The 15,971-nt window shown below is 38.1% G+C and overlaps 1 protein-coding gene and 1 long non-coding RNA gene across 14 annotated transcripts in view; one reads left to right on the forward strand and one right to left on the reverse strand.

The window, feature by feature from the left end:
- The window catches only part of LOC126864937 (uncharacterized), a 53,063-nt gene extending 43,465 nt beyond the window's left edge, over positions 1-9,598 (reverse strand). For 2 of the 5 annotated variants that reach the window (XR_007689388.1, XR_007689383.1), the window contains exons 1-2: positions 8,966-9,598; positions 8,797-8,892 (exon numbers count right to left, since the gene is read on the reverse strand). This is a non-coding gene — a long non-coding RNA (uncharacterized LOC126864937). Of the gene's footprint in view, positions 1-8,796 lie in introns of all 5 variants that reach the window. The other 3 variants (XR_007689387.1, XR_007689384.1, XR_007689380.1) reach the window with 2 other exon arrangements.
- LOC126864932 (triokinase/FMN cyclase-like) overlaps positions 1-15,971 on the forward strand; it is an 81,351-nt gene that overhangs the window by 27,936 nt on the left and 37,444 nt on the right. For all 9 annotated transcript variants that reach the window (XM_050616861.1, XM_050616858.1, XM_050616859.1 and 6 more), the window contains 2 exons: positions 931-1,176; positions 14,131-14,520. In XM_050616861.1, coding sequence (XP_050472818.1) covers positions 931-1,176; positions 14,131-14,520 — 636 coding nt within the window. The remainder of the gene's footprint in view (positions 1-930; positions 1,177-14,130; positions 14,521-15,971) is intronic.

Genomic DNA, 15,971 nt, shown 5'->3' on the forward strand with positions numbered 1-15,971 from the left:
AATCTGAGTCTTAAAACTGTATTGGTATAACCCTGGATACATCACGGTATAATTTGTATCTCGTGTATTTAGTATTTAGTGTGCTTGAAAGGTATTTATTATATTATCTTTCCTTTGTCTTATGACTTCTTTGCGTCGTTCATGCATGCTCTTGTTCCCACGTATTAATTTTTATTCTTGGAGGCCGACTACAAAATCAGAGAAAACATATCGTGATACTTTGGGAGATGTACTTTGAGGGCTGTGGACAGATATTCCTTAAGAATTAATCTAGCGAATCATTAATATGAAGGAGCAATGTCAAGAAGGTGTAATGCAATGACTAGGTAATACTCACTTGTAAACACACTCACGTACACACAGACTGCACGTGCACTAAACACACACATTATACGTGCATCGTACACACTATTTAGTGCAATACACACACATTAAACACACACATATTACCTTCCTTCCACATTACCTCGTGGTGTACTTTGAATTATTTGAATGATGGCGCAGCTCACTTTTCATTTAAAATGCCATGAAACGGTGAAAACATGGTGCGTCAATTTTTTAAAATCATTGTAAAGGGGATTCTTTTTACAAAATCTTTCTTTTTACAAAATCATCTTAAAACGAATCTGGAATAAGATGTTGCAAATTGCATAGAGTTGTTTGAATTTATAAAATTGTTGAAGAAAAAAAGCATATCTACTTTCACATACTTGTATTCATTACACGAGGTAAAAACATCTCTGAAAAATATAGAATTGTGAAAGAGGAAGTCTTGTGTTTCAAATTGCCGAAGAGCAGGTTTACAAGCCGAAATGGATTGTAGTATGATTTTTCTCATGAAATTACAATAACTTGAATATAGACAATTTTTATTATCGAAAATTTAGCGATCCTTTAATTTTCCACGCCGGCGTATATTAACTTTTTTAGGCCAATCTCCAATGTTCGAGCTCGGAGACGATGAAATCGAAGTTGGTCAGGGAATTCATGGAGAGGCTGGATATGAAAAAATGAAATTGAAACCCTGCAGTGAAATAGTTGCATTCATGCTCAAACGCTTACGCGAAGCATTATCTTTGAAGAGTGGAGACTCAGTTGCAGTTATCATTAATAACTTCGGAGCGTTAAGTCAACTGGAACAAGGAATTGTAGTTTATGATGTTGTGAAACATCTTCGTAAGTAACAATCAAATATTTATACATAAATTTTGTATGCAAAGACATATATTGCATATTTCATACTTACCTGACGTATTTATCCCGGCCAATTTAATTAGTTCGTTATAATTCCGCACACCAATAAAAATAATAATATGTCACTGATCAACCTTTCGCGGAGAGACGTGTTCGCGATAGATCGTGTGACATCAATCACATCTCAACCTACATCAGTGATAAGACATCGACCGCTGACTTCGGACTCCTTTGGACACATCACCACCTTATCATCATAGCATACACCAAGGCTGTGACGCACCTTAGTTCATATCAGAGATAGGATATCGACCCCCGACCTTCGGACACTTTTCCACATCATAACCTACACCTAGCCCCTCAACATCCTAAAACCAAAACGTATATAAACCGAGACTTCACCCAGCTCGGGCAGTTCTTGCTCTTGTTCTAGTTGCTGTTCTCATACAACCCCTTTCCTCCGGTTCAGTGTTATTCTTGTAAGTGTTAAAATTTATAATAAAGTTTTATAAAGGAAAATTAGTAGTTGGGTTACGACTCAGCCTTCTTACTACAATCCAAGCATCAACTTTACGTGACAATCGCGTCGATGGGAGTCGTGAATTCCCGTTACGATTAGATCATCGACGTCACGAAATGATCAATCCCCCATTTCGTTTAGGATAATAGAGGTGGTTGAACTGATTATAACACTGATGTAACAAGTTACAATATATACTTTATTCCAACAAATTAATGGATGTAACATTCAATGTAACAGTTGATATGTCGATAGACGGTATACAAGTTAAGACAGAGTACGAGATACACATGAGAACGGTGACTGATCAGAGAACAAATGGAGAACTAAAAAACTCCTGTTCTGTGATGGCGGTATTTATACTGAACCGGGGATGGTCGCTGATCTCCCCACCATCGGTTATTTACGAGTGGAAATCCCGGGAAAAGTAGAAAAACCCACGTCCCCAATTTTTATTGGCTGGAACAATAGCCCTAAGGAATGTGTAGCGGCACTCGACACTAATGTTTCCAACGGTTCCTGTCCCGTGGTTCGCTACACAAAGACCCTATCCTTCGGACAAGATGATTGCCAGAAGTCGGCACATCCTCACGGAATATTTTCAGCTCGCCCAAGGACCCGCTACAAAACTTACGATTTCTTTAGCTAAGATTCTCCAAAGGAGCAAATAGTCTTTGTCCTTCACATACCACGGAAAATACGGAAAGTCTGTTTTCCGTACGTACGATGCTTTCCGCTAGCAACTTTCCACTATCCACCTCAAACTGGTGACCCCGACGTGATCGACATCGAAAAGAGTTGTGATCGTGATAGCGCTACCCGAGACTTCGATCATCGCGAATCTAAGACTGTGGCAATCTAGATCTACCGCTACGACGCACACGGATCGGCTCTTCCTTCAACAAAACTCGACGCTTCACCGCCGACCCACGCAAGCAGGTGACAGGATACGAGACGATGACCAAGCCAGGAGTGATGTAGCCATTGCAAAGTTCACGGGCATCACCACCAGCACGTCATACTAAAAAGTAGCCATACTACGCGGAACGCTCCGCACTGTACCGACAAGTATCCACTGCCACATCGAAGACAACGCGCAACATCTACACGGGCTTGACAACAATCGGCTAAGCTAAGAACCTAACCACGCTAAGAAGAAATGTTATCACTGGTAAGGAGCTACTGTGGTAGCACTTGACATCAAATACCACTACTCGACACTAACTAGTGTCGGACGACTGCAGCGCAGTGGTTAGTGCAGTAGGTTACGAACGTTCGGGACCAGGGTTCAAATCCCGGCGACCGGAGTCCGATTTTTCTTCCACACATAAAAAACAGAAGAAAAATGGTAGTACCCCAGCAGCGACATCTTCAGCCAGCAGCTACAATTATCACGGACAATACATTCGCCACAAATGTCTCGATTTGACCTGTATGTTGCAGCAATTGAGGGCCTTGACGTTAAAGTAAAAAAAGATATTTATTTTTATGACTATGCCTCAGGATATTGCGGTGCCTTAGGATTATTGCGGTCCGATCTATGATGTTCGCACCGCTAGTGGCTGTCCCGACCGAGGGATGGACTTCAGCCGGTACCAGATAACGGGACGTAACAGTTGTAACGTCAATCCACATTAGAGGCCAGATGTGTGCGGGTCTTCACCGCGTACCCTCAATAACCTCAAGGACCCACCATAAACTTAAACTTTTAGTTTATTGCCCCTGTAAGTTTTATCGGTTTATGGATGGTCCTTGGAACAGTCCTTAGGTTTATTGCACGTTCTTACAAATTACGGAGAAAGCGGGTAGTTACCTAATGGGAAAACCGAATATTTGGCTAACGAATATTTGGAAAAGCTGGTTTTTCTCATAAACAATGTCACCTACGTTGTCAGCCACGTTGGTAGGAGGCTTCTTCCTCCTATCTTCATTTATTAACGTCGGCTATAACCAATTGGAATCGCGGATCGTTACCCTCACTTTTGCTAACGGAAAGTGTGAACAACGAATCCGCGTTGTTAGTTCAAAGGGACACGCCCACACCGAGCTTTCCTCCGTAATAATATGAGAACACCTCGGCACTGAAATTACAAACTCTCATCAGTCAACATCTCTCAGATCAGTCGCGTAAACTGTGCTTATAAACTTGTGTTATTTAATAAAGTTCAATAGAAAAGAAACATGAAGTTGAGTTACGGCTCAACCTTCTTGTCTTTAAAACCTAAGCTTTAATTTTACGTGACACAGTCATTGCTAGACCGTTCATCCACGATTGTTTATCCTGCCGACTCAAGATGAAGGAGTCGGAGCTTTAAAATTCCCGATGATAAATCCAACGAGGAAATAACAGCGATGATCGGGAGTCGGACTGATTTAAGATAAATCAAACCGAAAAAAGGGGGATATAGCGTGATGAAATAACAAGAGTTTTTATTTAGTGAAATCGAAAATAAATTATATTAATTCTGACGAAATACAACAGTGTTTGTGCAATAAAGTATAGTTCACATCCGCGAGTACTTCCTGTTAAAACAATACTCTCAAATGTGATTAAGTTTCGGGCAAAGTATTACGATATTCGAGAATGCGAAATAACTGTTTTTTGAACTCTCTCGACTTATCATTGCCGCAGCCACAGCGATTTCAAACTGCGTGACGCTGTTGTCACAAAGTAGTATTTTTTTTCTCTTTTATAGCAGGCTGTCTTGCCTCGACAAACACCGTACATTATGCAATATTTTCCCACAAAGTCAGACCCTATTTAGAATACTCGATGATTTGCTCGTCCTTCCTCTTGTATGAGGATTGAGGAGCTAAATTTAGTGAACTTTTTTTAACATTAAGCGGTATATACTGGGTATATTATCGAAACTGGCGAAGATCTACCCTGTGGTTTCTAATAGTCATCAATGTCGAATATAAGACCACATTAACTCTTATATTTGCAAATGATATATTTTGAATGATTGTTTACGCGCAAGATACAATGGTAGATGCTTTCAAATTAAGATAATTCATCTTGATAGAGTTCATCACATCATTATTTGTAACGTGCATTGTATGATAAACAGGCAGCAAACATACTAGAAAATTTTTTACATTTTTTTTTAAATAAATATCTGAGATAGTAAAGAAGCATTATGCCAGAGTTGGCTGATAAGTAATGTTGTACACTCGTCTGTATCGCAAGAACAAAAGGCAATTATCAAAAGGAAATAAAAATTTTTTAAATGTAATCACCGTTAACTTCGATTTTTGCCAACATGTGACAAGCTTTTTCATTTCCACAATGAAGAACTTTGCTAGCTTACTTTTGATAAAGGATTTCACTGATGTCTTGATTTCATTGTCTAACTTGAAATGAATACTCTTCAAAGTCCTCCTTAATTGTGGAAAGGAGTGGAAATCCGAAGGAACCGGGTCTGGATTATAAGGCGGATGCGGAACGACTTCAAATTTTAAACTCGCAGGACTACCAAGTATTGAGTGTGCGATGTCTGGTCGAGCGTTGTCATTCTGCAATAATATTGTACTAGCGATATTTCAATAGTTTCAATGAATGTTGCAAGTTGAAATTAGGACTTAGCCCAAAAAAAGTAACGCGTTGTTAATCGAGAAAAATAGGGAAAGGAAAAGAGGACTTAGAAAAAAAGTTTATTTCTTTGCATTCCGAAAAAGTATACGACTTCGATATAATTGCAGTATTTCTACAGATGCAAGAAGATGAAGGACTTCAATGTAAGTAGCTAGATGAGAAGACAAGTTTGCGACTCAAAGACAATGCATTAATTTGCTTTCGTTCGACGGTTCGAACTCCAGTGGTAAAAATTCGGAAAGCAACGGTCGCGTGGCCTTGTTCTTACCCTTCAAACTCTCCTCGCGTCGCAGTTCATTTCCGCTGCCATTCGATCCACCTTGAGTCTGGCACGCGATCATGCGGGGAAGGGAGAAAGAGAAAGAGAGAGAGAGAGTGAGAGAGAGAGAGAGAGAGGGTGAGGGCAAGGGACTGCTCGGATTTTCGCTTACGTAGTTTACATAGTTTATTCTTAGATTCCCAAATCATACGATCTAGCGTGGCTCACGAGTAAGATACAAATGCTTCACGACAATTGTGAAAAATGTGGTCTCCGATGAATTCCGAACCCGACATACACATCTTCGCAAATGTAATCTTGATGTCGTTGTGTACACTATCAATAAGCGACGATAAATCACCATAGGTGTAACTGTTTCTGCAGTTGCAATCGTGATCACTGCATGTTGTTTAAATCTCATTGATGTTGCATCCATATTCAACCTTACTCTAAATGATACTGTTCGTGATTGCGTCAAACAAACTTATTGCCATATTTATAAAAGAGGGATGTAGTTATAAAATGAGCACTCACACAGAGTTTTAACCCTTTCCGTTCTAGTGATACAGACGAGTGTATATTAGTTATTACCGGGCTCTCGAATTTTACATACATTAGCAGGTAAAAATTGTAGATTCGAACAAAGGGCTCGTAATTTATTATGAAACAAACTACTATACAGGGCGTTGGAAAAAAAGATATTTAAAGAGCTCATAGTACTGACCGGGATGGTTAAAAAATATCTAGTCAACATAGATCCTAATAACAGTCTATTCAATGTAAAATCAACTTTTATTATTTATTACTTTTTGATGTCATAAGTGAGTCTTTTCGCAACACATTGAATGTATATATTGATGGCCGCGAAATAGTGTTATCGTAGATTCGGTCGTAATTCTAATGTAGAAATAGCAATTATGCGTTTTATGTATGGTTTTTCCAATGGGGACACCAATTTTGTGCTTTATATGCATATAAATATTTCAATATCTTAAAATGATATGGGGAAGATAGTTACTATTAAGGCCGACTGTGAAAATATCCGGGAGCACAGTTTCCCAGAAGGAATTAATTGGTAAATGGTAAAGACAGGTTCTATTTTACCATGGAATTTTTGTATTCTCTTGGTATATCACCAGCAGAGAAATTATTTTCCCCGGACAAAACATCGCGAAAGTCTGTGCATAACATCGCGTCGCGTTTTTTAAGAGGTAGTATAGTGAGATCAGACTAATGATTCTCTCCGAATAAATCGTTAATTCTGCAGAATCCACAAGCACCTAAATTCTATTCGGCATTTTTTCAACACCACTCTTAATCTTCACATTGTCATTTTTATCCGCGACAGTCTTTCGATTACAATATACATATCTCCGTTTCCCGCATAAATTCGAATGTAATTATTGTAAGCTTTAACATTCAAGCCCACAATCCAAAGCCCGTACAATCTAGCTAAACGTTCTCACGCAACACAATTTTATCGCTCGAATCATGTCAACTTTTACTAGTTATGTGGCCTGTAATAACATCTCCTGCGACTCCCTAATTTCTAATCAGGTTCGTTCGCATGCCTCAAAGTCCAGAAGAAACCATTCCAACCTAGTATGTTCGAATCAGGTTTGTCCACGAAAATTAAACTCATCTTGCTGCTTTCTGATTTCGCATCAAGTTCATTAGCATCCAACAATTCCCTTATTTCACATCAGAATCCTCTGTATTTTCTCCAATCTCCTAACATTTGGTGGATTTCGAATCGGGTTCGTTCATGAAGTTTCACTCTCCTAGGATAACTTCCCGATTTAGCGACAGGTCAACCTCCGTATGTCTCCATCCGAAGGGCTCTCTGATTTCCATCTGTTTCATCTTTGTAAACTTATTCTTTATTAATTATTCCTAGTGGCTCCCTGACTTAGCGTTAGATGCGATCACATATTTGCTAATACACTGTAACTATATGTCATAAAATACCTTCGCCGGCCTTTCGTGCAACTCGCAAAGCCTCGACTCGTAATACAGCAAATAATTTACGAGCTATTTGATGCTATCATGTTACGAGACTCACCTATACATAACTGCAAAAGTATTATTAAATATCTATTACTAAATATTCTATCATACATCATGTTCAACACGTTAAACCGATAACATATTACTGATATATCTTGTTTTATATGTCAATTGTTACTTCATTTGTATTTACTGTTTGAATATGGTCAGATGAAATTTTTAGGAAACTTGCTAATCAGTTCTGCCTCAGCAGCCGAGCTAGACAGACACGAGAAACTGTGCTTGTGTGAAAATGCGACAAGCAGTGAATTTAGGTGAACAAAAAGAACAAACATTGATAAATGGTAAAGCTACAAAGTGCAACAGCAAATACCACCAATCAAAATAACAAACAAAGGTGAAATATATTACATAAGTAAAGCTACAAAAGCAATGGAAACGATGCAAAACTAAGAAGAAAACAGCTACGATGACGAACTATCACATGAAGATGAACACTGGAAGATAGCAACAGCGCACAAAAAGCGTAAAATAATACCAGTCAGAAGCGTCGTAAAAACTTCAGATACGGAAAAGCAACGATGGCTACAAAATATCCCACTCCAAAATTCATTCGGTTCACCAATAGAAGAAATAGATACGGACCCAAAAGGAAATGTCACAACTCATATCGTTAACCCCTTCGCTTCGGGTGCTGCTTATAGGTGGAGCCGGCTAGATGACCTGTGGGTACGGGTGCCCAGAAAACCACCTAACAACAAACTATGCATATACAGGAAAGATAAACGAAGTAAACTGTAACTGTAAATGAACTGTAATAGAAACCACCCAGCAAGCTATAAAGACTGCGATGTCAGAAAACAACTACAACGAAAACTGTTTCCATCGCTTCGAGATAGAACATACGGCAGCTATCTCTCACAACAAGAGATTGCAGAACCAGAGCCAACATCAAACGTACAAATCGTATCGAACAATAACCATAGAAACAACAACATCTTTGGCAGCCGAAGTTATGCACAAGTAATTAACCAACACCACCCATTAACCACCCAACACCAACCAAAACCAAAACAACAACAGTAAGGACGCTACAGAAATCAAGGAACTGCACAAGCAATACATCAAAAACACTGAAATGCCAACAAAAATGATAAGTGAGCAAAATGCAATACTCAGACAAAAAGTACAACAAATTACAGTCACGCTGCAACTACTTACAAACATGTTAAGTAAAAGATGGAAACGGACACAGTGAAAATAGAAGCTTGGAGCTCCAATGGCCTACAACAACGGGCCCTCGAAACTAAAACAATTCTGTATAACAATAATATTACTTATTTCAGAAACACATTTCACACCAAAAAGCTACATGAAAATACCATATTACCCCATCTATGATACCAAACACCCCTCAGGAAAAGCACACGGAGGAACTGCAGCGATAATAAGAAACGATATCAAACACCATTAACATAATGAAACTAGTGTGGGACGCGTTCAAGCAACTACCGTTAAAATATAAACTAACAGCAATTACTTCCAGATGTCAGCAGTATATACACCACCGCGACATAAAATGGCATTTCAAAAATGAGAACAGTATTTTCAATCCTTAGGTGACAAATACATCGCTACGGGAGACTTCAATACAAAACACACGCTATGAGGCTTAAGAATTAATACACTTCGAGGTAGAACACTAGAAAAATATATTAGAACTAGTAATCTCAACATATTATCCACAGGAAGGCCAACATACTGGCTGACAGATCTAAACAAAATTGCTTTCTTGTTTGATTTTGCAGTTATAAAAGGACTATACGCAAATAAATTAAAAATAACACCTAGTTCTGAGCTTATCTCCGATCATACATCGATAATAATAGAATACACAAGCAGACCAATACTTTGCAGCAATCCAGAGTCGCTTTGCAATATAACCACCAAATGGCAAACGTTTAAAGAACTAATTGAAAGCAAAATCAACTGCAATGTTCCACCAAAAACACCCGACAATATCGAACAGGTAGTAGCAACATTGACAGAAATTATATAAGAAGCAGCGTGGACAACTACTATTTATGAACCAAACAACAGGCAAACAAAAATAATTCCAACAGACATCTTTGACAAAACCAGAGAAAAAGAAAAGCGAGAGCAAAATGGCAAAAACATAGAACAGATGAAAACAAAAAATGTCCTCTTCATGGACATTGAGAAAGCATTTGACAAAGTGAACCATGAAAACCTCTTACAAACGATCGAAAAACATTTCCCGGAACAAATCCATCACTTACTCAAGTCATACCTACACAACAGTACCTTTGTAATAAAAATAAAAGATGTATATTCTGAAATAAAAGACATCAAGGCAGGGGTACCGCAAGGAAGCGTCTTGGTGCCAATATTATACACATGTTGCGGCACTCGACAGCAACTAGCATCGGACGACGGCAGCGCTGTGGTTAGCGCCTTAGGTTACGAACGTTCGGGACCCGGGTTCAAATCCCGATTAGCGGAGTCCGATTTTTCTTTCCACGACGTCTAAATTAGAAGAAAAGTAGCAGTACTCTAGCAGCGACATTTACACCCGCAGCAGAACCTATCTCGGCCTCTATATCAGCAGTAGCACTATCACCACAACTATCTCCACCTCACACACTATACACGGCCAACATATCAACCATTACCAAGAGAAAACTACTGACATTCGCGAATGACACGGCTATACTAGTCAGGCATACTAATTCAGAAACAATAGTCACATTACTACAAGAGTACATAGTAAAAATATAAAAATGGCTATAGGATAAATAAATAAAAGCAAACCCCAGTAAATGCAACCATATTACATTTACGCTAGGAAAACGGAAACCATCAAATATCCAAGTGAATGGCACGCATTTAACACAAACAAGGCAAGTTAAATACCTGGGACTACACTTAGACACACAAATCTAGGCGGAAACAACATACTAAATCAATTATGGACAGAAAAAGAATGGACAGATGTACTGGCTAAATAGTCGAAACTCTAAACTCAGCATAGAAAATAAACTAAAAATCTACAAAACGATAATAAATCCGATTTGGTCGTACGGAATACCGCTATGGAGAACAGCAGCAGTGAGTCACAAGTAAACTAGAGTCGCTACAATCGAAGATACTGACGAGAATAGTCAACGCCCCATAGTATGTCAGAAACGAGGATATATTCTAGGACTTAAAAATACCAACGGTCAAAGAAGAAATCGGTAGATACGCAAAAAATACAAGGAAAGAACGGTAACACATTCAAACAACCGGCTGCTGAAGCGAGCAAAACTCTCATAGATAGAAGACTAAAAAGAAAGCACTCCACTGACCTCTCATACAAATTAAATGAAAAAAAAAAGATAGAAACTTGCTAATCGTCTATAATTCCTTACAATTTCACTGAAATTTGTTAGGAAAACTTAACGGAATATATTTTTATTATTCGTCTACTAGTTATAAAAAGACCGATTCATTCAAATATTGAATTTATTATAAGTAGACTTTCGGAAGTTGCGAGTACTCGTTTTAATGTTAAGAACTTGACGTAGTCTTTGTTGTTTTCACATGGAGGAAATCTTCATTAATACTCCGCACAGTCTAGAGAAGAATGCGGAGTAGCGCTGGATTCTTATCGGCTAATATCTCCATGATGTATATTAGAGGATCTCCCGAAATTACCGTTAGAATCAGCGGTGTTATCCTCCAATTTCCTTAGTAGCATTCTTAGGGAGGTGTACACTGCCTTAAGTTATACATTTGTCCCGCAGCGCTATGGGAACAATCGACAGCGTTGCGCTGAAAAATTATGGGATATTTTCGTATAACTGTTGAAGCACACAAAATGTCGGAATGAAGCTTTATTTAAAAAGTGTTGTAAAATAATCCTTATTGAATTAAATACGATGTACATAGTATATTTTATATTTAACAATTCTTCTTCTAATTTTTGCATTAAATAGCTTTAAGCAAATTTGAAGAATCTGATTATTTCATATTGTGAAAGAAAAATATTAAATAGTACTACAAATTTTGGCAATTTTTATTTGAAACGTATTATCCATTTGAAAAGTAATACTAACATTGTATCTAATATTATACATATATATACAAAATAAAATAAAATAATACAAAATAATATAATAATAATGGTAATATACAATAATAATACACAACAATATAATATGTAATTATCTTGCGAAATACGAGGAAAGAAAAAGAGTATAAGAAATAGTAGAAATCTTATACAATATGAACTTGCTTACATATATGGGAACTGATAAATGGTTAGTTTCCGTCATTATATTTGTTTATGTGCTCTATAGCTCGAGGATCTAGTATTTTATGGTTCTTGATAGATGATCTTAGTCTTAATGATGGCATTTGATACGCACATTTTCAAGGAAAGCTTCATTGTATTTATTATTCCGCAGCTTCCAGAAGGGGAGGGCAACCCTCCACTGCAGCGGGGAAGAATAGGGGTTTATATTGCAGAGGAGGATGAAGCGGCGTTCTGTTGCGGATCGGTGTGTTACCGATATCGCTCCGTGCTCTTCTTCTGCAGTATTATGTACTTGCGGAACATGGTTACCGCCTGCTATGATCTCTTACTGTCTAGCATTGCGCGGATGGTTTTAGACTAGCGAGATGTCCTATTTACACACTACACTACTCCGAAGCAACTATGCCCGATGATACCTGCCTCATGCTGTAGGTCGGACTACCCTTCCCTCTGTCCAACCAAGTTTCAAAGCTTGATAGGACTACCTTGACCGGCCTCCGATTAGCATCGCCAGATTGAACGCTCTGACGACGCTACGATGTAGAAGAACTCATCAGGTTCGGACGCAATTCTTTCTCTCTTCTTTCCTTTTATGTGCTGGAAATATCTAAAAACACTCCATAGCCCCTAGAGAGAGGATGCAGGTAGTGCGGGATTCTTACTTCTCTTTACTTCAATTCTTTCGGTATCCATCTTCGAACGTGATAAGAGGGGCACAGTGAATACTGAGGTACATCACCAGTATCGCCCGCGTCCTTGCCTTTGTTTTTACAAAAGTCTTGGAGCTGGATGGACTACCCCTCTTCATGCACATCCGGTGCAACCATCCTTGGGGGCTCGTTTGTGTGCTATAACAAACCGGACCCCTATTCGAGTTGTGTGCAGCCACGGCGGCTACGGAAGCCACCATTTTCCTGAGCTGCTGTTTTTCTCAGAGTACTCCCGCACGGTCAGGGTGACTCGTCACAGTCTATGACTAGTTCTCGACCGCACGCATGTCGCTTAACCACAGCTACTGCCAGTCTTCTTGGTCCTCTTCGCTCGGAGTTTTTTCTTTCAGTGTGTTCAGTTCCGTTCCATTGTTGCGCTGCCTTTTTCATCCGGTCGTACATCACCGTTATTTCTTCGTGTACAGTTGGGCGCCCCTAAGCCATGGCGATGGGCAGACTGGCGGAAGTCGGTGTCCTTTTCGCCACAGTGCCTCTTCTTCGCACTGGAAAATTCCCTTTTTGATTCGCAGATTGCTTTGCATTTACGAACTTTCTCCTGAAGTTTGGTGGCAGAAAAAATACTTTTTCCACTTTTGTGGAAATCGAACCTGGATTCTCGGAGTGACTACTAGTGAGGCCTATTTTTTTTCTTTTCTTTTCACGTAGTATGGTATTTTTACCGACTAAAACTCTCACAATGACTTTCATCGAGCGCGATGGGTTAACCGCATGATCTCAACGGATATCATCCCCGCGCCACTGTTCTCCTCAGAGAGGTGTTCGTCCTCCAAAAAGACGATTTTATTCCTCCTTCCCACCTCCGGAGGTAACTAACGTCTACACCCACTTTGACGCCTGAGCCCTCGCCTGAATCGCTGCCACTCTGACCGCCCTGCATGGGAAGGAGTATTTAGGACTCCCATATTACCCACTTCGTAGTCAGATCAGCCGGTCAGAGTACTCAGTTCCAACGACGACTAGAAGGTTCCTTTGTGACGCTTTATCGCCTTTCACGCGCGCCCGCGTGAATTACTCGGTTTCGTCGGCTCGTCATACTCAATGGGCTTACGCACGCTGGGCTCAACCGCATAACTGCGACTCGTTCTCGGGCGAAATCCCGCTGTCCCTCTGCGGAGCCCCGCAGGGGTCCAAACCTAACCCAACCTAATTCAAATCGACTTATGAAGATCGAATTCTTGAAAGATGTAATGGACAAATCTTTATATCCTACAGGTAGTATTCAAACGATGTGAAGTGAATTTTGGGTATTGAATTTGGGGTTAAATTCATATGTATTAATCTTTATTTTTGCTCATAATGCTTTTCTGTAATTTTACGCCAAACTTTTAAAATGAGAGAAAAAGTAAAAAAAAAAAAAAAAAAGAAAAGAAATGACAAAACTTAAGAAACGGTTTGATACCATATATAATAAATTTAACAATAAAATAAATTTAGTTGAATACATAATCTCAATAATAAAGTTAATTAATCACTGTAATGTTTTACAAAGAATGTTTGTTAATATAGGAAGTATGAATATAGAGCCTCTTCGTGTGTATGCGGGACTACTGATGACGTCATTGAACAGTGCTGGAGTACATATCACTCTTTTAAAATTATCTGGAGATGATAAAAGTTTCTTCCTTGGTTGCCTAGATGCACCTACTGTTGCACCAAAGTGGCCAGGTTGCGTATATAGTATTTCTACAGAAAATGCACGAAAGGTTGTTCAAGATCCAGTAGCACGGACAGTGGAAACAATTGGAATGGAAATTACTCTCGAACTACAGAACTTATTAAAGCAATGTTTGAAAAGTGCTTGTGAAAGTATCATTCAGAAAGAAACTCATCTTAATGATCTAGATAGAGGATGTGGAGACGGTGACACAGGATCGACGCTTAACAGACTTGCTACTGGTATGTATGCCACATCATGCCTAAGAATAAATACAAAATTTCTTGTATTATTTAATGATGATCGTTGAACCCTTCTACCAAGATTCAACATTATTGTTCTGCATTTTATCGGTATATATCGGTATATATCGGTATTGTTTACGTATTAAGGTCTTATGTATGTCCTAAACTCCTAAGACTAATAACTCCTAATCTTAAGTATGCCTGAAAAATTGTTAACAATTTATCCAAATATTTAAGTACCTATTTGATCCTATATGAAACATTGAATTATAGAGAATTCATATATTGAACGTTCAATTTGATATAATAAAATCTAATTTTTGTTCTCTTCATCTATCTTCCGATCACTTTGATCAATATCAACATATATGTTGTTAGATCTTCGCACAACTACTCGGGTTTATGTCACGGATGCTATTTTGCTGAAATGTTCTAAATCCTTTGGTTTTCGTTTAATTTTTCCTGTTTGGAATCGAAGATTGAGATTTAGAAATTACTTTATGGTTGCGGAATTACATATCTACGAACCAGACGAGTTATTAAACCCTTGCATTTACACATGTACAGCAATGGCGCAGCGTAAACCCGTAATTCACACATAGAAAATCAGTGCATGAAATTCTTACTTGTCGTACCTAATTCACATCTCTCTCTTTCCGATTTTGGAATACCTTGGTGACTTCGGGTATTAAACGAATTGCCTAAGCGGCAAGACAGCCACTGATTTAATTAACTAATCATCCAACGTTATATTCAGTAGGACGAACACGTCCAGATATGAAGGTTTATTCTAATAATAGATTGTAATCTTTTTTCAAATACAAGTTTGTAAAATATCTTCAATTAACAGTCAATAAGATATATTTTCCAATAAATAATATTTATTGGAAATATTTTTTATTTTCCAATTTCCTAGCTAAAACATTTTTGAAATTTTCAAAAATATTATTTTCATTTAAAAATATTATTATCAAGTTTTGAAGATTAATATCAAAATGAACTACAGATATACTAAATACTACACTATATGTTAATCCATTTCGTAAGTTTCTAATAATGCCTCGTGATTATTTTCTTTTTTTTTTTTGTATGAATCAATTACGATACGATAATTATTTCTAAACAAAACACATAACAAATTTACATATCATAAATTAACTACAATTTGAAGAAATATGATGACATTTCTTTAGATTTTTAAATACAACATGTTAGATAAAAAAGTGCGAAGTGAAACTAGTTATCATATACAAGGTGATTTGAGCAATCGTAAAAGGTCATATTTTTCTTTTGGTTAGCCAGAAAAAATGATATTAAAAAAAAGAGATGAATAATTCAAAGTGGACTACATATTCACGACCATATCTTTTTTTGCAAAAATGTACGTGCATAATTAGAAAAAATGTTTTAATTAAAGGAGCTACACAAATGTCTCTCCATTAGTTTTA

Source organism: Bombus huntii, chromosome 4, assembly GCF_024542735.1.
Source record: "Bombus huntii isolate Logan2020A chromosome 4, iyBomHunt1.1, whole genome shotgun sequence".
In the NCBI taxonomy this organism is placed as follows: domain Eukaryota; kingdom Metazoa; phylum Arthropoda; class Insecta; order Hymenoptera; family Apidae; genus Bombus; species Bombus huntii.